The sequence below is a fragment of the Cryptomeria japonica genome, unplaced genomic scaffold (genome assembly GCF_030272615.1).
Source record: "Cryptomeria japonica unplaced genomic scaffold, Sugi_1.0 HiC_scaffold_221, whole genome shotgun sequence".
In the NCBI taxonomy this organism is placed as follows: Eukaryota; Viridiplantae; Streptophyta; class Pinopsida; order Cupressales; family Cupressaceae; genus Cryptomeria; species Cryptomeria japonica.
This window is the reverse complement of record NW_026729043.1, coordinates 234,703-259,000: the sequence shown is the minus strand read 5'-3', so window position 1 is coordinate 259,000 and position 24,298 is coordinate 234,703. Positions and strand designations below refer to the sequence as shown.

Below are 24,298 nucleotides of genomic sequence, written 5' to 3'. Positions count from 1 at the left end.
AAATCTTTATTAAATAAAACTATTCATATATCAGGGCGTGAATGTGAATCTCATCTAATAATACAATCTTTGAATAGATACCTCTCCACACAAAACCCTGTTATCTAATGTTTTAAAATAAAGAAGACTTCCTCTCACAAATTCTTCCAATAACACAAATCATATAATACTCTAATACCATACCAAGTGAGAAGCAATACAATAAATAACTAATAACTACACTAGCAAACCACTCAGTACCGAGTGACTGTAACTTCCATAGCTGTCAATGTCGCTTTGGTCTACATGCTTGTCCATAAACGCATAGCTTGGAATCTGCGGAGGTTGAGGCTCCATCTTCCCTTCTAGCATCTGCACCACTTGCCTCATGCTTGGCCTTACTTCGTCGTCCTCTTGAATGCATAACAACACTATAACACATGCTCTTCTCACCTCTTCCATGTCTGCCGCCTCTACAACATCCTTCTCCACAACATTAATTGTCTTCCCCTGCTGAATTTGTGTTACAGCCCATGCGGGAAAGTAAATCAAACTTGAATCTTGCATGTTTAAGTCTATATTTCTTCCCCCCGAAATAATTTCCAAAAGCGTCATACCAAAACTGTAGACATCAACCTTGGTAGAGATGGGAAGACCAAAGATCCACTCTGGAGCCAAATACCCTCTCGTTCCTCTTGTAGTGGTCAGCACACGGCTAAAATCTCTACCCACAAGCCTTGCCAGCCCGAAATCCGCTAACTTGGGTGACAAATTACTGTCCAGCAGAATGTTTTCGGGCTTGACATCGCCGGGAATGATGCAATCTCTGCATTCTTCGTGGAGATAATGTAACCCTCTTGCAGTGCCTAACGCGATCTCCAATCGAGTACCCTCCGTTTACTTTTAGACTGACTTGTGAACAGAAAAGAATTTAGAGAACCGTTGGGCATGTAATCATGAACCAACAGCCGTCTCGATCCTTGTGCACAAAATCCCCGAAGCCTTACCAAATTCATATGATGTATGTTCCCAAGAGAACTAATTTCCGCTCGGAATTGCTTCTCATCTTGTCGTGAACACTCCATTCTTTTTACGGCCACAATTGTACCGTCTGGTAGAGATCCTTTGAACACTGAACCGAATCCTCCTCTCCCCAACTGAGACTTGAAATTCCTGGTTGCAATCTTCAATTCCTTGTAACTAAACATTCTAAGAAAAGAGTCCGAGGAATCTGCGTACCTATCCGTCTGACGCCTTCGCCAGATGAAAACTGAAAAGATACCCAAAGCAACGGCGAGAGCACTAACAATACCAAGCACTGTGCCGACAATAGTTGTGCTTTTGCGTTTCGTTGGAAGTTCAGAAGCACCTACTCGGATGGAAACATTTGAACTGCTTTTCGACGGAGGAGAGTTGCGCATGTTTAGCACATCTCCTGACCGGAGTTGGCAAGGCCCTGAAGGCGGACTGAAAGTAAATGCAGTGCATGAGCAGTTGCGGAAGCAGAGTTTCTGGCAATCTTTCTTTGTTGGTGCAGACTATGAGGAAGTGTAATCATTAGGCAACGTCACATTAAGGTCGACGAATCTGTCAGTGCTGCCATTTTTGGCATCGCAGTTTAATGGGCTCTGTCGAACACAGCCACTGGATCCCCAGTCTTGGGAATCCCAGGCACCATTGTCTGTGGGCGCGAAGCCTTCCACGCAGCTGCAAAAGTGAAGATTGTTGGAGTTGCAGGTTCCATAAGCACCACAGAGACCATATACGGCGCATGCATCTGCGGGCTGAGACCAGAATGTGTTCCATTTACTGCCCCTAATAATAGCATTTATTTGCAGTCCTCCTAAATTGGTTAGGACGAAACGTGGGAGAACATTGATTTCAGGCAACAATGTAATACTGGTATAAAAACCAGAGTTTCTACTTTCAGCCCTTACATGGACGCCCTTGTCCAAGTTTGCCATTTCTAGAAGTTTACTGAAAATTTTGCCGTCCCAAGTTCCGGTTTCCCAGTACTGTATAGATTTGTTCCATGTCAACACGAATTGCTTGGCCCCAGACGGATCCGCGCGGAAGGAGAAAAGGCCAGGAGTGGGATCCATTGGGTTTTTCCAAGAGACTAGCTTTTGCTGTCCACCAAACCTCATCCCTGGCAACCATGTATTTACAGGATTGTCGAAACTCTGCCAAACAGTTTCATATTTATTGTCATCTTTCAGCATTAAAAAATTACCAGAATCTATTATCACAGCCCGGGAGGCCTTTTTTGTTGTGTTGACTGACCGGATAGACGCGCCCTCTGCATCAAACAATACCAGATTACCTTCTCGTGACAGCTTCAAAACGCCAGACCTGTTTCTGGCGGGAGTCTCCCTGTTAGCCAACCCAGACAATCGTCTTCTCTGGTATTTTGGCATACCAGATTCCGATATACCAGTTGCTTCCATTTGGGCTGAAGAATCCCAACTCAAATGTGCCATTCTGTGAAATTATTGTCTGAGTTCCAGTAAGCGAGGCACCCAACGAAAGAGTATCTCCAGCGTCGATTGCAGCACCATAGCTCTTCAGTTGAGAAAACACTGTAAGTGCAAAGAAAAGAGTTTTCCATGATTTTTCCCTCTTTTCCATCTCTAAATTGTTAGCGACGGAAAGAACTTCTAGGCTGAAGTAGAAACGTCACTTAGAATTTGTATTTGTATCACATTCTATGCTTCATGCTTAGAATTTTTTATAGTTCAAATTCAACGGTAGTAATTTATCACCGAGTCAATGTGAAACACGAGGGCGTCTTCAAAGGTGGGGGTCAAATCATAGAGCAGAGTCGGTAAGTAATTGTCTTATGTGGACACTTTGTCGTCGTCTTCTTATAGACAAACCTTGTCAAATCTCATTAAATAAGATATGGGTTTTGAAGTTACATAAATTCTTTTATAAGGTCACTAATATTATCATAATTATTTGGAGGTGGGAGACTCAACATTATAATACGGGCCAACTCATAGTATAGAGAAGGTGAAAAGATGAAGTTGTGATCATAATTTGAAAGGACATTCTCCACCACTCTAGCCCCGTTTGATTGGATGATGCTCACATAAGCAAACTTTGACACCTATCGTATTAAGTAAAATCCATGTCTTCTTAAATTAATGCTTAGTGGGTGTACTTGCTGATGTGACATCTATCCTCACTAGTGAGGTGTCATTTACGGGGCCGACATAATACAGTGGTCTTATAATGTACAATATGGGGCTGATGTATTCTATCAGCTTCATAATTAGAACCTACTAGTAATAGTTCTATTGGAAAGTGAGTCAATGCTTCGTTGGATTCTTGGTAAACATGTTTCATTGTGAACTCTATGAAATGCGCCATCAAATGCCTAGCTTCATTAAATAGAGTCTCTAACTTCCAACTGTGTAGTTTTTTTTGTTTGAATAACATTTATCACCAATGTCAAATCACCTTCAATTTTAAGCTTTGATAAACCACGTTTTAGTTTCAATTAGAGGTTGATTATGGAAAGGTGTATCCAACCGACTAAAAAGCAACCCATACAAAGGAGACACTTTTTTTTTTTTTTGAAAACTCTTCTTTATGAGTTGCTTTTTAGTTGGCTAGATAGCCACGTGTTGATTATGAATGCTTGTATTTTAGGTTCATTATTAGTCCCTTTTGCCAAAGGTCTAGAGACTTCCCTTTTAATTAAACCCTCCTAATCTCTAATTACACAACATACACCCGATGTCCCAAGATTGCTACATGTCGCTCCATTGAAATTTAGTTTATACCACTCACTTTGGGGGGCAACTCATTTTGTTTCCCATCTCTTTTTAATGGTATCAACACCCCCAATGCCTTTAACAAGACGATGTTAAGATATTTTTATTATTAAACAAATGATTTTAGTTAAAATTAAATTTAAAAAAATAAATATAAGTTATGGAACAATTAATTGTCTTAAATGCATTTAATTAATATAAAATTAATTAATATTAATATTTAGCTTTATTTATATCACAATTGAAATATTTATTAATTATATTGATATTTATATACAAATAATTATTTATAATAATAATAAAATTATGAAACTATGTAATTAATGTTGAGAGGAATTCTACAATGGAAATTGAAAGGATTCAATGAGAGTTACTTTTAAGTGATTTTTTAGCATAGAGTTGAATTTTTCAAAGTATTTTTAGTTTGAACATGATAATAATTTGATTTTGTGATCGTAGAAATGAGTCTCTCTTGCAATAAGCTGAAATGTTCATAGTTTTTATTGTGCTAAAATATGATTCATTGGTTTCTTGAAAAATATTTCATTAGAAGAATTTTATCTATCAAGATATACATGATCTAAATGTATTAGAAATTACTTATATATAAAAGAAACTCTTAGAAAAAAAAGGCTATGAAAGTAGATCTAGCTTGTTCTTTTGAAGAGAAGGTACCTCTTTACTATAAATTTTATATTTTATTTTTCTTCAGTTTGTTGTTCTTAAAATCCATTCAACATGAAAATGGAAATATAGAAAGAGAGACACATAAAAGAGATATAGATGGAGATATATAAAGAGAAAATTAGGAGAGAGGAGAGAAATCCTACAAAATGTGAAAGCAAAATTGTCAAGTTTATTTTACTACCTTTTTGATATATTATTTTAATAATAGTTTCATTTGGAAGTATTATTTGAATGTTTCCAAATCAATAAAATAACACCTTCAAATGAAAGGTTCTCTCAAACAAAGGTGACCTTTATTCGAAGTTGTTTTCCATATAACCTTTGAATAAAGGCATCTTGGACATTTCAGGGATATAAACATAAAATATCTGTAATTACAATATTGGACACGTCATACATAATTATACTAATTGGTAAGTTGGATTTTGTAGAGGAGAGAGTGACAAGGGAGGGAGGTACTTGAAAATTGCATAGGATGTTATTTTTTATTGAATATGTATGAAGATATAAATATTTGTTGGTATGAATTTGTTACAGTTGATCTATTGCATCTTCTTTCTCGCTTGTCTCATTTATACTTGTTTCTTACCTTTGGAAGTCTTAAATTAAACTATACAAATATTTTACTTATACCCATACTTGCTTTTTTCTTTAGAACTTTCCCATACAACCTTATGACTGTGAAGATATTATTTTGATTCTATGCTCTTGAATATTGATAGGTTATGAGGTCAAGTGCTCCTAAGGACCAAACAAAGGTCCACACCCACTTAATGACTTTTGTGCATTGATAATCACATACTAAAATAAATTATAATTAACTAGAATAAATATTAATTCTACGATTATAAAATTTTATTAAATAAATTTACTCTTTATTATGTAATATTAAATAAAATTTAAATAATATATGTTATTGATAAATAATTTAAATATAATATAATTATATATAAAAAATATTGTTTCTATAATTATAAAATAATGCTGATATATACTATATTAAATATTATATAATATTAGATAAAATGAAAATAGTATTTATTATTTATTAATAATTTAAATATTATGTAATTCTATTATATTTAAATATATATTTATCATAAAGTTTAAAAGATAATCTTGAAGAAACCAATATATTGACACATCCAAAGTAATAATCAAGAGAGTTCATTTTCCCTAATTTGCATGTTAACCATCGATGAGATCAAAACTTGGCTATGTGTAGGATCACGATGAGACAAACTAGGCCCTTAAGTGGCGATGAAAATTTAAAAATACAAGGTTAGGTAGCTTGACATGAAAATTTGAGTAGGCTATCAACATAACTTCAAAAATATGCAAGAACAAAATTTGAGGCAAATTGAATGCAATTTCTAAGCTACTACTAGTTGTCTTCTAAAAAAAATTAATAAATCTATTTTGTGAAAATTTGAAATTTCAATTTGCAGTAGTACTAAATTTTCAAGAAAAAGATAAAAAAGAGGTGTATGTCTGACCAACCTAAGTACAAGCAAACCATAATATTTTTTTTATGAAACTTTAAATATAAATAGATGACACATGTCTAGAAGTGATGAATTTTTTTTGAATTTTTTTTCCAAGTAAATAGCTAGCTATGAGGTTTTTACTACAATTTTTTTAAAATAAAAAAAATCGTATGCCTGGCCACCATAACTTAGTCAAAATTTTGATTTTTTTTTCTTTTTTTAATCTTATAGTATATGAAGCATAGAATGTGGTATATCTTTTGGATTCAAAAAATATGAAACTGTTTGAAATTTATAGATGTTTTTCAATCAGTTTATCAATCTAGATTTTAGTAATAATGCATGTAGAAAATCAATAAAAAATTGTTTATTAAATCTGGTTCAGATTGTTTTTTGGATTGGTTTTTTTTCCAATTTTGGCATATTCACAGTACCAAGAAAAGCTTATATCAGTACTTTTGCCAATGACTTCTATTTTTTTATTTCTAGCCACAATTCATCGTTGCTAGCTTTGAGTTGTGGGGAGGTGCGATCCATCAGTGGTTGACATCTACTTGGAAAAAATGTGCCATGTCATTGGTGCAAGAGCTGACTGATTTTCATATTGATTGGGTTATTTTTATTGTTTAGAGCACTGAATTCATGGCATTGATTATTTTGTTTGAAGCAGCTGTGGGGAAATCTTCCATAATTTTAGGTGATTCACTTGTGTTTGAGGCAATTACACAAATTCAAAAATAGAATGCTATGGGATTCAATCATATTGGTTCTTTCTGAATTGACAAATTAACTTGACTTTTCAGTTAATTTATGCAACTAAATTAATAATATCAAGCATATCCTTTGTGCACTTAATCTACCACACAATGACATTTTCTAAAGAAATAATTTAATATATAATTACATTGGATCATCATCAACTACTTATACATATGTTTCATATATTAATTGATGTATCGTCTAATTTCTCAAGAAACTAGTGAATCAATAAATAGGGCTTGATTTTACTTAGAGAACGTCTCAAGGAATTTTGATTACCATAGTAAGTCTTAATGGTGTTTCTCAACACCACCAAGTCTTTGGTTTGTCGAAAGTCAACAATACAAGTTTTAGGTGAAAAATACACATAAGGTTAAGGTTTTGAGGAAGATCAAAACTATGATTACAAGTTAAAACTTACATGAATTTGTAAACACTTTTGACATATCAACCACAAAATTTATTTGAGCTCTTTCTCTTCTTATTTTTAGGTTTTTGATTTCTAGCATATGATTTGCCACAATTATTAAGTGTGTTAACATAATTGTCTTAATTAGGTTTAGGTTTAGGTTTAGGTTTAGGTTTTAGTTTTAATGCAAATAATTAATTTTTATTTAATTTAAAATAATACTAATAAAATTAAATTTATTAGTATAGAGTTATGCATCATATAGATTGTGAAAAATAGATTCTCAAATAATATAATATGATAAGTTAATAGTGTGACAATTCTACAAGACATTAATAATGACTTTGTCTTGTATGAAGTAGAGCACTTATGACACTGAAGGGTGCCAACATATTCACCGAACTCACATGCATTTTAACAAAAAATACAAATGTACTTTTCAAAATCAATTCATGTTTGAATTTCAAGTTGAATAACCTCTTGAGCACAAATGTCACCTAAGAAATGACTCCTCATACTTCCATTGAAATGTCACATAGTGAGAAAGTGGAAGAGAGACTACATAAGGGAGATGGAGAGATGGACAAGAAAGAGAGATATATAGAGAGAGGAATGAAGAAACAAAGAGGAATAAATAGTTAGAAAGATGGATTAGAGAGAATGAAGAAAGGAAGAATGATAGAACGTGCAAAAGAAAAATAGAGAAAAAAGAATAGGAGAGAATCATTAATCACACATGGATTCATATTCTTAACAACCTACCAATTGACTTATTGTACTCCATAGATATATCTTAAAAACAACAAACAATTATTTGCTAGACTATATTGACATCAAGCCAAGTGTCCAACAAGATACTTACCCAATTGACTTTGTGATATGATTATAAATGAAAAATTAAAAAGGGGTGGCTTGACTTCCCACAAATAGAAACATATCTCCATTCCTACGCCGTACATTGAACTGGATATTTTGAACATGGGCTGGTGATTAATTATTGCCATCGAATTCTACCCAGAAAAAAATTCTAAGCATGACGCATACAACAAATATATCGGACATGTCAGTATTCATATCCGATATATTTTAAAGGGATTAAATAGTCAACTATAAATTCAAGGTGACGTTGGAATCATATTAAAGGGCTGAAGGTGGTTTTTACGCGATGTAGGTAAAGGATTGCAACTTGACTTCCCACAAACATTAACATTGTCTGAAGTGGTTATTCTGATTATAAGTTGGTGATTAATTACTGCCTGTGAATTTGAAGCACAAGAAATTTCTATGAATCATGCATAGAATCTGATACAGCGATAAATTCAAAGTGACGTTCCTCTTTCAGCCTAGAAGTTCTCTCCGTCGCCAACAATTTAGCGATGGGAAACAGGGCAAAATTATGCTTTACTCTTTTCTTGGTAGTTACAGTGTTTTCTCATTTGAAGAGTTATGGTGCTGCAGTCGAGGCTGGAGATACTCTTTCGTTGGGTGCCTCGCTTGCTGGAAACCAGACAATATTTTCCAAGAATGGCACATTTGAGTTGGGATTCTTCAGCCCAAATGGAAGCAACTGGTATATTGGCATCTGGTATGCCAAAATACCAGAGAAGACGATTGTTTGGGTGGCAAACAGGGAGACTCCAGCCAGAAACAGGTCTGGTGTTTTGAAGCTGTCAAGAGAAGGTAATCTGGTACTGTTCGATACAGAGGGTGCTTCTATTTGGTCTGTCAACATGTCGAAGAAGGCCTCCCGGGCTGTGATATTGGATTCTGGTAATTTTTTAATGCTGAGCGGTAACAATAAATCTGAAACTGTTTGGCAGAGTTTCGACAATCCTTTAAATGCAGTATTGCCAGGAATGAGGTTTGGTGGACAGCAAAAGCTAGTTTCTTGGAAAAACTCACTGGATCCCGCTCCTGGGCTTTTCTCCTTGCATGTGGATCCATCTGGGGCCAAACAATTCGTGGTTACATGGAACAATTCTGTACAGTATTGGGAGACTGGAACTTGGGAAGACAAAATTTTCAGTGGACTTCCAGGCCTGAACAAGAGCTTTCATATGATTGTTGAAAGTAGTAGCTCTGGTTTGTATTTCAGTTATACATTGAAGCCTGAATACACTGTGCTCTCACGTTACGTCCTAACAAAGTTCGGAGGAATGCAAGTCAATGCTTTTGTTGATGGCAGTAAATGGAACACGTACTGGTCTCAGCCCGGAGACGCATGCGCCGTATATGGTCTCTGTGGTGCTTATGGAACCTGCAACTCCAACTCAGACAATGGCGCGTGGGATTCACAAGACTGGGGGTCCAGTGGCTGTGTTCGATAGAGCCCGTCTATCTGCGATGCCCAAAATAGCAGCACTGAGAGATTCGTCGACCTTAGTGTGACGTTAGCTAATGATTACGCATCCTCGTGCACTGCGTTTTCTTTCAGTCAGCCGTCAGGGCCCTGCCAAATCTGGTCCGGAGATTCGCTGAACATGCGCAACTCTCCTTCCATCGGAAAGCAGTTCAAATGTCTCCATCCGAGTAGGAGCCTCCGAACCTCCAACGAAACGCAAAACCTTTAGTATTGTGGGCACAGTGCTTCGTATTGTTGGTGCTCTCACTGTTGTGTTGGGTATCTTTTCAGTTTTCATCTGGCGAAGGAATCAGCTACTACCGAAGGACAGGTATGCAGATTCCTCGAACTCCTTTCTTAGAATGTTTAGTTACGAGGAATTGAAGATTGCAACTAGGAATTTCAAGTCTGAGTTGGCACTAGTACATTTGGTGCTGATTTCCGATGGCCGTTTGTCGGATTTTCGATGAATTTTCGTCGGAGTGTCGACAAATCCACTGTTGAAAACTCGGCGTCGGATTGGTCGACGATGCCATGTCCGTCGGAAATTCGACAATCCAATGGACTCTGCCGACAGTCAAAGAAGTCGTCAGTCGAAAGCTTGGTATTCGTCGTAATTCCGACGATGATCATTTTTATAAAAAAAATAAATATAAAAGAGACATCGAAGGAAGGAAGTTCTTTCAATTTGTTTTAAATCCTAAGGGGTTCAGGGTTTAGGTTTTAAGTCGCTTCAATACCTAAGAAAAGCCCTTTTGGTTTCTAATTTAGCGTTACTGTATTCACTTAAGTGATGGGTCCATTTATCATAAAAGTGTTCTCCCCTTGTCATTTACCTAGGCAGTCCCTTTAAATATTTTATTCTTGTTCGCTTTTAATCTGCCTTTTCTAATGTCCATCGGGCCTTATAAGTATCATGCGATTTTCTGTTGATCTGACAGCCCGCGTTGATTCGCGACCAAAAAGTGCTCGAACCTTAGTTTCCACGAAGTAGCGAAAGGCGAAGGTGGACCCGACATATAGGTTTGGACCAAAGCTAAACACTGGTCAAGTTTCATCTGATCGAACAGACAACGTGGTTTCGTGAGATCAAGCTGAACGTGTTTTAACCTTCGCAAAGTGGTGAAAGGGTTTGGCGGGTCCTAGAGATAAGCGGTCTTCTTTGATTAAAGAATGACCGGGTTGGAAAAAGATCAATGGCTTCTCGTTGTTTCGTGGCCGAGAGATGCACGAGCTATACCTTCAGCGAAATAGCGAAAAGGTGGAGGGTCCCACTAAGAGTGGTAGTGAATGTGGTAACCCCAGTTGGCGATGACATGGCGGTGATAGGGCACTCAGTTGGCGGTATGCAGTGGGTCCGGGCAAGGTTGTCATAAAAAGAGTAAACAATGAGCAAGTTCTTGAGATCTAACAGCTCGCGTGAATTCGCGAAGATAAGATGCTAGCAAGTTAGTCATTGCGAAGTAGCGAAAAGGCCGATGGGCCCAAGTGACAGGGATGGCATGAAGTTAAAAGCAGATCAGGTCTGTTTTGATCTAATGGTTCTCGTGGTTTCGTGGCTGCAAGCCAAACGAAGAATAATGTTCGTGAAGTCACAAAAGACAGGTGGAAATCACACAGAGGAGTGACATGGCATAACAGCTACTTCTTTTTGTAGAGCTTGGAAAAAGATCAATGGCTTCTCGTTGTTTCATGGCCGGGAGATGCACGAGCTATACCTTCAGCGAAATAGCGAAAAGGTGGAGGGTCCCGCTGAGAGTGGTAGTAAATGTGGTAACCCCAGTTGGCGATGACATGGCGGTGACAAGGCACTCAGTTTGCCGTGGGTCCGGGCAAGGTTGTCATAAAAAGAGTAAACAATGAGCAAGTTCTTGAGATCTAACGGCTCACGTGAATTCGCGAAGATAAGATGCTAGCAAGTTAGTCATTGTGAAGTAGCGAAAAGGCCGATGGGCCCAAGGGACAGGCATGGTATGAAGTTAAAAACAGATCAGGTCTGTTTTGATCTAATGGTTCTCGTGGTTTCGTGGCTGCAAGCCAAATGAAGAATAATGTTCATGAAGTCGCGAAAGACAGGTGGAAATCACATGGAGGAGTGATGTGACACGTGGTTTAAAAAAGTGGTTGAGGGCCCGCCTAGGTGTAATCAGCAGTTATGTGGGAATAGTAAAAGGGAACACGTGGTGGATTAAGGGTGGAACCAAAAGGAGTTTCTAGGGCTAATGGCCGACTGCCATGTGGCGTTTATTAACCGGATAACAAGTGGGGTAAGTAATTCTCAGATAAAGGGCCCACTTAAAAGGCATTCATCTCAAGATAGATCCAACGCTTCTTGTTGTTTCGTGACCCAAAGATGCCCGCAACTTAACCTCAGCGAAATGGCAAAAACCGTTAGCCATGAAGATGAGGCGTGGTTAGTTAAAAGGATTGATGGTCCCGGTTGGAGCTAAAGGCCGAGTGATTTGAGTTTGATCTAATGCTTGGCGCGGCCTCGCGAAGGAAAAGTGCACGACTGTTAAACTTCACGAAGTGGCGAAAAGGAGGTAGGGCCCGACACTAAAGCAAAGAGATTAAACAGAGTAAAAGGCGATGTAAGTTCTCGAGATCCAACAACTAGCGTTGTTTCGCGAAAGAAAAGAGCACGGGTTTTATGTTCTGCGAAGTAGCAAAAGAGCGAAACAGAGGAAAGACTTAGAGAAATTATGACCCGTTGGAGCCAGTTTTGAATTCGATTTGGTGAATTTAATTTTGAAAAGAAAGCCGAAGCATGTGGAGTTAATTTCTAAAAACTTAAATGCCAACTTGCCCTTTTCAGTTCGCATCAACTTGATTGCTAAGTATTGTTTCATCGAAGTTTGTTGCAGAGCGAATTGTTGCAGAGCGATTTTCTTCAGGCGAATAATTAGGTTTCTTGTGCTTTTCTTGATAACTCTTGGTTTGTTCTCAAATACTGCTATGTGAATTACTTCATTAGAGGTCTGTGCTAGCTTCTAGTGGTATAATTGTTTGACCAGAATGGCACCCAGAAGAGAATTTACAGGGAAAGTTAATTACCAGGACCGAAATATCTGTGATGATTTTTTAGAGAAATTAACCATGTCCACCAATGCTGGGGCTAAGGCCAAAGAGCTAGTACCTAAGAACCCTTGTCTAAAAATTGGAGATGTCCTTTATGATAAGGGTAATTGGTTGAGGGACCCTGAAATAGGATTGTCAGGCTTAGGACTCTTCAAAGTTGGTTTTGGGCAGAGGAATTCCCCAGCTCCTTTGAATGGCATATGGGAGTAGGATGTAGGAAAGCTTGTGGTCCCAGATGTTTTTATGGATGTAGATCTGTTAGCCCTGATTGCACAGAATTATGACTCTGTGGCAAGATGCATCAGGAACATAAAGGGATCAGTCTTGATTGAGATAAATGAAGATGAATTCAGGAAAGTGTTTAAACTCAGTGAGTCCTCCAATTTGTTAGAACCTATTGACTTTGAGTCGTCAGCCCAGGTTAACAACACACAAAGGGATCATCTTAGAAGTGGCCCATTAAAAGAATTCTTTGTAAAGATAGGGGGCTTAACAGTTGTAAGCCCCAACACAATGGAACCATTCTCTCTCAACCTATTCACTCTGAGAGCTAAGGGTATGTATTGGGCATTATGCCAGATTTTTGGAGAGGATGCTGAAAAGAATATCCCAACCCATTATATGTTAATGATTGCACAAATTCTAAACCCCTCCCTAGCAATAACATTTGATTATGCCTCATACCTTGCTGATGCAATTCATAAAGGGCTAGTAGGAATAAAAAATGGTAAGGTGGATAGGCCATTTCGATGGTACTACATGTTAATGCATATGTTTCTGTTCAAAGGGGCTGATTATTTTGGAAAGGAGATGGACCTGATTAAGGTCAAGGATAAAGAGGAGATGCTAGTGCAATTGTGGAGTATTGTTCTATCTTGGGATAGAGAAGATGCAAGTTATTTAAATTTTGATAGATGCTTTGCATCTAAAATCAGGATTCTTCTATGCAGAGAAAACCCTAGAATTCCTAAGGCTCTTTTGGAGTTTCTCAGACCAAAGGAGTTTGCAGAGGATATCAAGATTGTTCACAATTGGGGAGACATATATTTGTACCCTGTGTCTACTATTTTTAGAGTGTTTGGATTTAGAGGCACCCCCTTTTTACTACCCTATCAGGTTCCATTGAAGATAGGGATTGCAAAAGTCCTGAGACAAATTGGGGGAGTACAAGAAGTAGAGCTAACCAATAGAGGTAAAGGAACTATTTTCCCAACTATTACCATGGCTCACCATTTTGTGATCACTAAGGGTGGATGGAGATTTTTTGAAGAATTCTTTAAGCCATATAGGTTGTCTATTGCAGTGTCAAGATGTGCAGACCCCGAGGAGAAAATAAAATTCCCGATTCTTTATTTTGAAGATCTCATGCAGACCTTAAAAGAAAAGAGGGAGGCCATAATGCAAAATGAGCCTGATAAGGCTAAGATGGTATTGGCTAAGCTTTCCTTTTCTAGAGATATCCCATGTGGTGACTATGTAATGCACAAAAGGTCAAAGTACACTGTGATAATGCCAGTGACAGGTGAGCCTTCCACTTCAAAAGGGAAGAGGAAAATTGAAGATGTCATTGACATCCAGGATTCCCCTAAGAAGCAAAGAGTGGGAAAGGAAATTGAAACTGATGAGCCTCAATATTCTCCATCTCAGTCTCCTATCCACATTGGAGATGAACAAGCTGTGGCTGAACAATTATTGCAGTTAGGGAGTCTCGATGAGATTGCCTATACCTATGAGGAGACCCAAGAGGGGATGCCCGAAGAGCCACCTAATGCTGAAATGGATTTGACTAATGGTGAGTTAAAGGGCCAAGAAATGGACCTTACTGTTAAGCAAGCTAGTGAAGAATTCCTAGTTGACAGTAATTTTGTCACATCGGGAGCTTTTATACAGTTTCTATGGAAGCAAAATATTGATCAATTCAAGACTAGATGTGAACAGAGGAAAAGTGAACAACCTCTTAAAAATACAACTCAGGTAGAAGAAGAGGTTAAGCAAGAAATGATGGAGGAGTTCAAAGCAATCACCCCTGAGAAAGGAAGAGAAATGGTAGCAAAGGCTGGTGTGTTGATTCTCCCTGAATGGGATATAGCTGATGCCTTAGTGCTTGATGCAGTGAGGAAAGAAACAAAGCCTATGGAAGGAGTGACATTCAACAAAGATAATGTTGCTCTTGTCATGTGGTCTTTAAATAAGGATGAAAACAAAAGAAGGAAGGATGCATCAGATTTTAGCCTCTTATGAGGCATGATAGTTAAAAGAGTCCAAGACACAGGGGTAGTGGAAGCTACAAGCACAGTCCTAGAGACTGCAAAATTCAGTGTTGTGGTGGTAGAGAAAGAGGCATAAGAAAATGATAATCTCCAATTGAAGTTGGAGACTATTTTAAAAGCTTACAATGATGCTAAAGAAGGAATAGCCAATAGAGGCAACATAATTGCTAGACTCCAGAGTCAACTGGTAGGTCAATATCATCCTGGTGAATCTTCTACACTCATGATAGCCTCCTGTCTAGCAAGACCCCCTCCTACTAGTCCCATCATTGAATATCCCCCTTATTCTATGTCTTCTAGTTCCCAATTACCTGAAAATGCCCAACATGAGTTGGAAAAATTGAAACAAGCTCAGACATTGTATGCAAACAAATATGAGGAGAAGGTGAAAGCCACCATCTTGAAGTTTGCCAACTCAGTCAAAACCTCTAATGTATACATAAATATGAAGAGGATTATTGAGATTTTGATCAAATTGAGAGAAGAAGAAGCCACTTTGGAACCAATCCTGAATAAGTGGGTGCCTAGAGGTAAAGAGTTAGAGCTCATGTGTTCTTCCCATGCAAATGCAGAACAGAATGACAATCTAAGGTCCACATGTGAGTTTATAAAAGAGATGAATACTCTTTCAGTGGAAGGAGCAGGTATAAAAAGAAAAGCCCAACTTTATAGGAAAGAATATTCAAATCATAAATTTGAAATGTTTCCAGGAGGTTTCAGTGGTCCTGTCCAGCTAAAGGAAGAGAAGACTTGGTTAAAGGAGGTGGACCACAATTTGTCCCTAAGGATCAATCAGATTGTTAGTACTGATGACACATCCTTATTTGTCCAAACAATTGAGGAAATTGAAAAAGTGAAATCTCATTATGGTTTTAGAGAAACAGAGATTGGGCATGTACGAGTCACTTGGAATCGGCTAGAAGATATGAAACAAAAGATTGCTAGTTTTACTTGGCCTAGTGATGATGTGTATCAGGAGTGGAAAGATAAGTATATGGGATAGGAAGAAGATGCTCAGGAGTAGTTACAAGAGGTTGCAACAGAACAACAAGCAGAGGAAGCCGCAAATGCTGAAAAGGACTTATAACCGCTTCTTGAAAATGTTTGGTTGTTTGTAACAAACTTTCTTTTAAAGGGTCCAAAGCTTGTATGCATCCATACTATTATAAATGGATACCAAGACTCCTAAAAAAATGATTGCAAGTAATTGTAAGAAAATGCTGCAGAAATTTATTTGAGCTTTTTTTCTAGTCTCATGGAGAATACTTTGAGTTTTGTAATATTTTCTCAAAATTAATATCAATATATAGACGAGAAATAGTGTATATACATAAATGTGCATAGCAGTCATAGGGCAACTCATGTCAATTGTGCAACTCAATACAATAAATAATCTTAGTTTGTAGCACTATAGCATCATAATGCAGTCCTTGACCAAGTATGCATACAAGAAACATCTAGTTCTATTAAGGCACAAGCATCGAAGTCAGAGGTTATGACAACTAGTGAAAAACATCAAGAACAAAAAGTTTAGTCTCAAGAATTAGGAGTTGTAATAAAAAAACTTACAAGGATGAGGCATATTCATAACTTTTGCAGTCCCACCTTGGATATCAACACTTGAAGCAACTCATATTGTTCGTGTAAAGACAAGACAATATGGGAGTTCATTATATCCAGCAAATCATGGTGTTGTTGTTTGTGTTGGCTCTGTTGGACCCTGCAATTAAGATTCAATATACATTATTCAATAAGATTAACTGTGCAACATAATGAAATATTGAAAAGTGTGCTACCTTGTTGAGCTTGGCTTGGTTTGGAGAATAGTTTAATATTCTCTACTTAATAGGGCCAACCACGTGAAGGTGGAAGCTCATTTGGCCCCTCCCCCCCACTAATTCTTTCTACCATTAATAAAATTTAACATTCATTCATTAATTCTTTTTACCATTAATAAAATATAGCATTCATTCATTAATATCACATAACGTTCATTAACACATAACATTGATTAACATTAATTAACATGCAACATTCATCAATATTAATTAACACATATCATCCATAACCATTAATTAGCACATAATTACATTCACTAACACATAAAAATCAGTCATTATAAAATAAGTTAGATTACAATCATTTCTTTCTTTGTTTTTTCTTTGAAGCTATGAAAAGACTAAGTGGAACATCCATGTCTTCATCATTTCCCCCCTCTGCAGATGTTCCACCAACTACTTGTGATCTCAATGTATGCCTAGTCCTATACTGAGGATGAGGACACTAAAGCGAAGGGGGGTCCTCTGCAATAACAAAGAAATGGGTTAAATTCAAAAAAAAAAAAAAATTATTGCTACAAGTATTTCATTAATTAAGAGAACATAATTGTTGTGCTCTTTACCTGATGGGGCCACATCATTTTGTGTAGCCTCAACCTCAACATGCTGAACATGACAGTCCTCTTCACTTGAGTGGGGAACATCACGTTCTTGAGGTTGTGTACCCAGATCATGCTCCACTTGCTCACCACCGACTACATGCTCTAAAATATTAACAAGAAAGGTTACATTAATTACTACTCTAATTACAAATTAAGATGTTTAATTGTATTAATAGCTAAATAAATAAATTTGAATAGCAAATGAATACCTCCACTACTGGGATGCACATCCAGACCTTCATGTGCAGGTGGTGTTTCACAATTAGCAGGCTGCATTCCAATGACATGCACATTGTTATCATTGCTTGCTTATTTAAAACAAATATAGTCACTTTATGTTGGAACTCAACATCAATTAGATTATTGGTAAAGTATTCAATTTGAAACAACTTCCATTTACCATATTTACCTGTGTGACGGATGCACTCAAATGTTATGTATGCCCACTTAATTCTCGTAGCCGATCAGCCACGGCTGAATAGCCTTGCTGGTAGGCAATTCTCTTGTCATCTTATGTGGGTGCTCTATTGAATTCAGAGCCCTGCATTTTTGCTTGGTACCGTGAATTTTGCTTTCATTGTTTGATTAAAAAAAAACGTTTGCAATTTATTAATATTTTGAGACAATATGGGAGTTTACATGAGATACTTACAATTCATGCAACAAGTTTCATGTAACCACCAGAGCCGAGTTTGTGTTTCCCGTGATTTTCTTGCCTTGGTTGCCTTTGACATGTCACTCAGTCTATAAAAAGTTTGAAATATGTTAGATTATATAAATATAAAGAGTAATTAATTAGTACATAATTACATTCTTGATAGTATCCCGTACCTTCTTTTGGCATCTACTGGTGTATTTTCTTTTTTCCTTTCAATTCTCTCCTTGGCATCCAAAATCAGATCCTTCCACTCCCTCTCTGGAATCATGGGGGGACGCTTGTACTTTAAGTTCCTTTCCAAATGGGTCCTGTATTGGTCCCTCACATACTTTAGATATGTGCCAGCTTTTTCAAGGAGCTTGGTTTTGTGAAAGGTGTCATTTCCAAACCACTCAACCATTTGGTTTGTCAATTCATCTTTTAACCTTTTTTCTTGGTCATTCCACCTTTTAAAGCAAAAACAAACCTGTTAGATTCAGAAATGAACTGAAGCTACATTTATTACACTTCAAGAAATGGATCAAAGGAAAAGTATTCTAGCAATGATATGAAATCAAAAGTGGATAAGGGTTAGTTCACATATGATGTACCACCTTTCACGTATGGTGGGCCCAAATATCTGCAATGCAATGCCACTAAGATGTTTATAGAAAATATCATTTCCTGCAAAAAATTCATGGGATCAATATTAGTCCAAAAAGAGTGATCATAAAGTAAATTACAATTAGAGTATATATAATAATAATTTTAAAGTACCTGGAACCTTTTGTATCTTTAAGGGAAGCATTTCTTCGTTGCTCACCACGAATGTGGCCTACAATGTTCCCGTACTAGCAATACGAGAAGATCCAGGAAACGATGCTATGTATCTTTATGGATTTCTTTACATGACAACCATCTACAAGGTATTCAAGATGAAAAAAAATATATTACATAAGAAGTAAAACAAATCACAAATATAATATCTATACAACGAACTAAACAAATATCACTACTTACCTGATGTATTTTCCAAGATCATATATGACTTGATTGACATTATTGTCAAAGTCGTCTGGGAGAGATAGAGGTAGAACGTACTACAACAATTATAAAATTATCTTTTCATTTTTTTGTAACATAATGAAAAGTACACATACGCTCAGTACTTAAATACATACTAAAAGCACAAGAACATGAATTACCTTAATGAAGGTATGCCAATCATGTGTTTTCATCCCTAGCCCAAATTCACTTTTCTTTGATATGAGATTGTTTATGTTCGCAGCAAATCCTGTGGGAAATCGAATTTTTTGTATGACTTCTTTTATAGCATTGCTTTGCTGGTCCGTTAATAACCAAGGAAGCTCACTTATATTAATCTGGTCTCCATGACTATTTGATTGAATGCCACTTATCATTGCATGATTGGAATCCTGAATGTCACTACATATTTTGACAATTTTTTCTTTGTCACGCCTTCCATCCAATATTTTCCATAATGTCTCTGTTATATTCTTTCCAATATGCATACTGTCAAACAAATGAACAATTTGTAACTGCTCGTAGTAGGGCAACCTACTAAATTGTCGGGGATAACTTTTTATTCCCTTAGGAAGGTGGTCATTTATGCCTTCACAACCTTCATGATCATCAATCACATCATTAGTAAATAAAACAAAATAGAAAAGATGTTTTATGACAAACCAATAGATGGAATGGCATTACCTTGACGATGAATTCTATTATATTCCAACATCCACAGGTGAGGTGTCATTCTTTGTGGCTTTGATGTATTCTCTTCTTTCCCATTGAAAAGATGTTTTTCAGTATTTCGATACTTATGATTTTTGTGGAGAAAGTGCTTATACTCATCAAACACCTGCTTTCCTAAACTTTTTGAATGATGAGATTTCATCTTTGGACCACAAACAGGGCATGCAAATTTTCCCTTTGTTTGAAGACCTACAAGATAATGTATAATTGGATTAAATATGATAATTTTTTGAATTATAATGTTCATGCACAACTTAAACACTATAACATACCACAAAAATGTGTTAGCCCCGGGGCATCGTGTATTGTCCATAGGAGCATCGCATGGAATTGAAATTGTCTTTTTCCTATTGGTCTAGAGACGTCATACATAGTGACACCATTCCATAACTCCAACAACTCGTCAATAAGAGGCTCGATATATACATTCATATCTTTAACTTGGTACTTATCTAATCGAATGAACAAAAACATTACATAATTATTATGACCATTTTACTGCAATATTTATAATTAAATTTAGATGACTATATTTAAATGATAAAATACCTGGAACAATCATTGCCAACATTATGTGCTCCCTCTTTATTGACATCCATGGAGGAATGTTATTGTTGATAACAAAAACAGGCCACATTGAGTAAACAGATCTCATCTCTCCAAATGGATTGACACCGTCCGTTGCCAATGAAAGCCTGAGATTATGAGGTTCTTCTTTAAAGTGTGGCCACTTTTCCTCTTTGTCCATAAATGCTGAACCATCCATAGGCATTTGAATAATGTCATCTCAACTTCTATTGCATGCATGGTAATCCATAAATTGTGCCAAGCTAGTGCACTTGAATAATCGTTGCATATGTGGAATAATGGGAATATAGCGAAGAACCTTGCAAGGAACCCTTTTTGTTATTTGATCTGTTAGATATCTACTGATATGACATTCATGGCATTCAGTTCAAAATTCATGTTGTTTGTGATATATAATATGATCATTGGGACACGCATCTATTGCTTGATACTCCATTCCAATATCTTTCATAACGACAGATAATTCTCGGTATGAGCGAGGTAGAATATTTGATGGTGGTAACAAAAACTCACCTATCAATCTACAACAACAAAATATAATTTGTTATAATAAAGAATATTAATGGTACAACATGATTCACTGTTTACTATGACATATATGACATGCCTTAACATACGTGACATTGTTATGTTGGATAAACCATTCATAACCTTCAAGTTCACCAACAACAATACATCGGAGAGAAGAGTTTCCTGTGAGCCTTCATAAAGGGACTCAGATGCCTTCTCAAGTAGAGTGACATCATGAACAACATCAAGGTCATCTTCATCATCATGATAAGCTCCACGAGTACTAAATGAGTCATGGATCAATGTATTTGTACCATCATCTTCAATTGTGTTTTTTGGCTCATGATCGTCATCTTCCATGGGATCATTATCTTCAGCTTTGATATTCACACCTCCATGTTCGTCCACTTCAAAAACCATATTCTTAGGGTTGTGTTGATCCATACCATGTGCTCCGGGGTGCTCGACCTATATAAAATTGATATACATAAATAAACCATGATCATGATCTCATCATCACGTGATTTATTATGTATATAAATTGTCAAAATGATATAATGAAAAACTTACCAATGGATGATAATCATGTCCACCTTCAATGTGACCATGTAGCCTACAATGTTTCTTCATTGTTTTGATTAGAACTCTTCTAGTCTTTAACCCCTTACAAATTTTGCGCGGACAATAACATTTTCCATCACCTTTTCTTTTCAAGTTAGACCACAATCTAGCAATTGTCTCCTTATTTTGTTGTTCGTTGATATTGTCTAACATGGTATTTCTTCACAGGCAAGAAAATAGAAATTATTGTCTGACATGGTCTTTCCCTCAGGAGCTGGCAGATCCTACTTCCATACTTTAATTCTATTTTCTCAAAGGACAATCCTAAAAATCCATGCATTGCAAACAACATTTTACACCTTTGTTGGTTGTGGTGGCGTCACAGAGAGTTTACATCAATAAATGAAGAACATGCCAATGCTTTTAATGCACCAGTAGAATTTTGTCTCTTATTCAATATCTCTAGTGAAACCCCCATGATATTTTGTTGGAGTAGAATTTTTTATATTCTAGAAAGGGTCTTGTCCTTTGTTGATGGGATATTCATCTACCTCAAGAAATAACTATTCTTATCTCCAACAAGAAGTGGAACTAAATGAAGATCTAGCACCATGAAATTAATCCTCAAAAGGATTACTATAGTTAGTTTTGGTAGATAATGATCTAGGTAAAATACTAATGTGGCTTTACGAAACATTATGTACTAGCTTAGCATACTCTAACAACTTTGGTGCGACATGCTACATCCAATTAAGTCTCCATCGGTATCTCTATTATGTTTATGGATTGGGATTCAATGTACTCTTTTTATACGCAGATTTTACTTTCAACTGAGGAGGTTTGTATGTACTTACTTGTCTTTCGATTGTATCCCTATTTCAAGAATTTCTTCTATCAACAAATCATTTGTTGTAAGTTGTACAAGTGGAAGCTTGAACATGCCTTCCATGCTAGCCTTGTTGATACGTTCAACACCATCTTGTGCAACAAATCTTTAGAACTCCATTTTTTTGAATTGAATAGTGAGTAGTAGGGACAATCTAGGACACTTATAGAGGTTTTGCAAGAGAGATAAATAGACCTAAATATTATGGCTTAATAATGATCAATAGGTAAATAGATAAGAAACTCTCAATATCAAAATGACTTTCTCAATTGTCTTTACTAGAAATGGATAGATCTGCTAATAATGGCTTTATGACTGTATGTCAACTTTAGACTCAAGCCAAGAAGAGCTATAACTAATATGCGATATCTAGATTTATGATCTCTATAATATAACAATCCCATAATTATGTTTCCATGCATCTATACCACAACACAAACATCATGCTAGTGTTCAGCCATAGCAATTGATATCCTAATTATAGAATGTGAAATATGCACATAACTATGAATAAAGATTAAGAAAAACAAAGAAAGATGCTTATTGCAAACATAAATGACTAATGGACAAGAATTGAATTCATTGTAGATAGTTTTGAATATCAAATTCACTTATTTGTGTGCATTTAGTAACTCATGTACTTGTGGCCAACCATTTATCTCTTTCATAAATTAAACACTTATTAATAACATTAAATGGCTGAGTAATTATGTTTTAGTTGAAATTGAAAATAAAATATTTTATTTCAGGACAGCTCACACTATTCCCTATCATATTTTAGACTCTCGGTTTTGTTAGTAGTGGTTTGATGTCTTTGGAGCTGATCATTGCATTTCTTTAGTTACGTTTGCCAGCCTACTCCTAGCTTGTGCCAAAATGGGAGCTTTGGAATAGGGTATGGACATCCATCAAAGCATAAAAGATAGAGGAATTTTGTCAGATGTAGTTGCAACTGCACAAAATGGATTTGTTGAGAAGGCTTTAGAAACTTTCAAGAAAATGCAATCGGCAGGTGTAAAGCCAAATTCCACTACCATTGCTACTATCCTCCCTGCTTGTGCCAAAATGTGAGATTTGGAATAGGGTATGGACATTCATCGAAGCATAAAGGATAGAGAAATTTTGTTAGATGTTGTAGTTGTAACTGCCTTGGTAGACATGTATGCAAAATGTGGAAGCATAGACAAGGCACGTGAAGTATTTGATAGAATGCCATAAAGAAATGTTGTCTCGTGGACTGCAATGATTGCTGGATATGCACAAAATGGATTTGTCGAAAAGGCTTTAGACACTTTCAAGCAAATGAAATTGGAAGGCATAAAGCCAAATTCTACAACCTTTGCCAACATCCTCCCTACTTGTGCAAAAATGGGAGCTTTGGAACAGGGTATGGACATCCATCAAAGCATAACGGATAGAGGAATTTTGTTAGGTGTTGTACTTGCAAATGCCTTGCTTGACATGAATGCAAAATGTGGAAACATGGACAAGGCTCGTGAATTGTTTGATACGATGCCACAAAGAGATGTGATCTCATGTGAACAATCAACATGTGCGTATATGGGAGGAAGGGATTGCTGATACAAAATTGAATGCTCACTCCTCAATCACAGTTCTATGGTTTTACAAGGTTAAACTAGGACAATTAACCACCACATGTATATTTTTTGCAACATGAAATTAAAAACTAGGGCAATTTGAATCTACCTCCTATGTGGGATTGCCTTCGACGTGGGTTTAATGTTCTTGGGGGTTGAAGTCACCATGGACGCCTACGCGGGATTGCAATTAACAAATGAAATCCCCACCTCTTTTTTTATTTTGTAATGGCCACTGTCGTCGGAATTACGATGAACTCAAGCACTTTTTTGAAAAAAAGAAAATTCTCATTGCTAATGCCTTCTTCGTTGAAACCAAATGGGTAATTTTCGTCAGAATTATGACGAATGAGGGCATTTTAAAAAAAAAAAATCAAATTTGGCCATAATATACCTTCTATGTCGGAAACCTCAATCGGAAATCTAGTCCAAATGTATTATGTGGGGAGATAAGGATTTGGCTCGGTGATCAAAGGATCTCTACCAGATGGTACAGTGGTTGCTGTAAAGAAA

General features: G+C 36.6%; 3 protein-coding genes across 3 annotated transcripts; 1 reads left to right on the top strand and 2 right to left on the bottom strand.

The window, feature by feature from the left end:
• Positions 1-240: 240 nt before the first annotated feature.
• LOC131868839 (G-type lectin S-receptor-like serine/threonine-protein kinase At2g19130) lies at positions 241-1,400 on the bottom strand (the record flags this gene model as incomplete). The annotated part of the gene is made up of 2 exons (XM_059215679.1): positions 870-1,400; positions 241-777 (listed from the first exon to the last, which is right to left on the bottom strand). Coding segments are annotated over exons 1-2 (1,068 nt in total), but the record flags the coding sequence as incomplete, so codon positions are not given.
• A 117-nt stretch (positions 1,401-1,517) lies between these two features.
• Positions 1,518-2,607, bottom strand: LOC131868838 (G-type lectin S-receptor-like serine/threonine-protein kinase At2g19130). Its single transcript, XM_059215678.1, has 2 exons — positions 2,399-2,607; positions 1,518-2,352 (listed from the first exon to the last, which is right to left on the bottom strand). Exons 1-2 carry the CDS (start codon positions 2,605-2,607, stop codon positions 1,518-1,520), a joined length of 1,044 nt encoding a protein of 347 aa, XP_059071661.1.
• A 5,869-nt stretch (positions 2,608-8,476) lies between these two features.
• On the top strand, positions 8,477-9,427 carry LOC131868837 (G-type lectin S-receptor-like serine/threonine-protein kinase At2g19130). The gene has a single exon (XM_059215677.1). It carries the CDS (start codon positions 8,477-8,479, stop codon positions 9,425-9,427), a length of 951 nt encoding a protein of 316 aa, XP_059071660.1.
• The last annotated feature ends 14,871 nt before the right edge of the window (positions 9,428-24,298 follow it).

What these genes read in the sequence shown, in the direction of transcription:
- LOC131868838 (XM_059215678.1), bottom strand. Translation starts at nt 2,607, where the DNA reads ATGGAAAAGAGGGAAAAATCATGGAAAACTCTTTTCTTTGCACTTACA. An exon ending in AACTGGTATATCGGAATCTG is followed by an intron (nt 2,353 to 2,398) that starts GTATGCCAAAAT and finishes GTTGGCTAACAG; the next exon opens with GGAGACTCCCGCCAGAAACA.
- LOC131868837 (XM_059215677.1), top strand. Translation starts at nt 8,477, where the DNA reads ATGGGAAACAGGGCAAAATTATGCTTTACTCTTTTCTTGGTAGTTACA.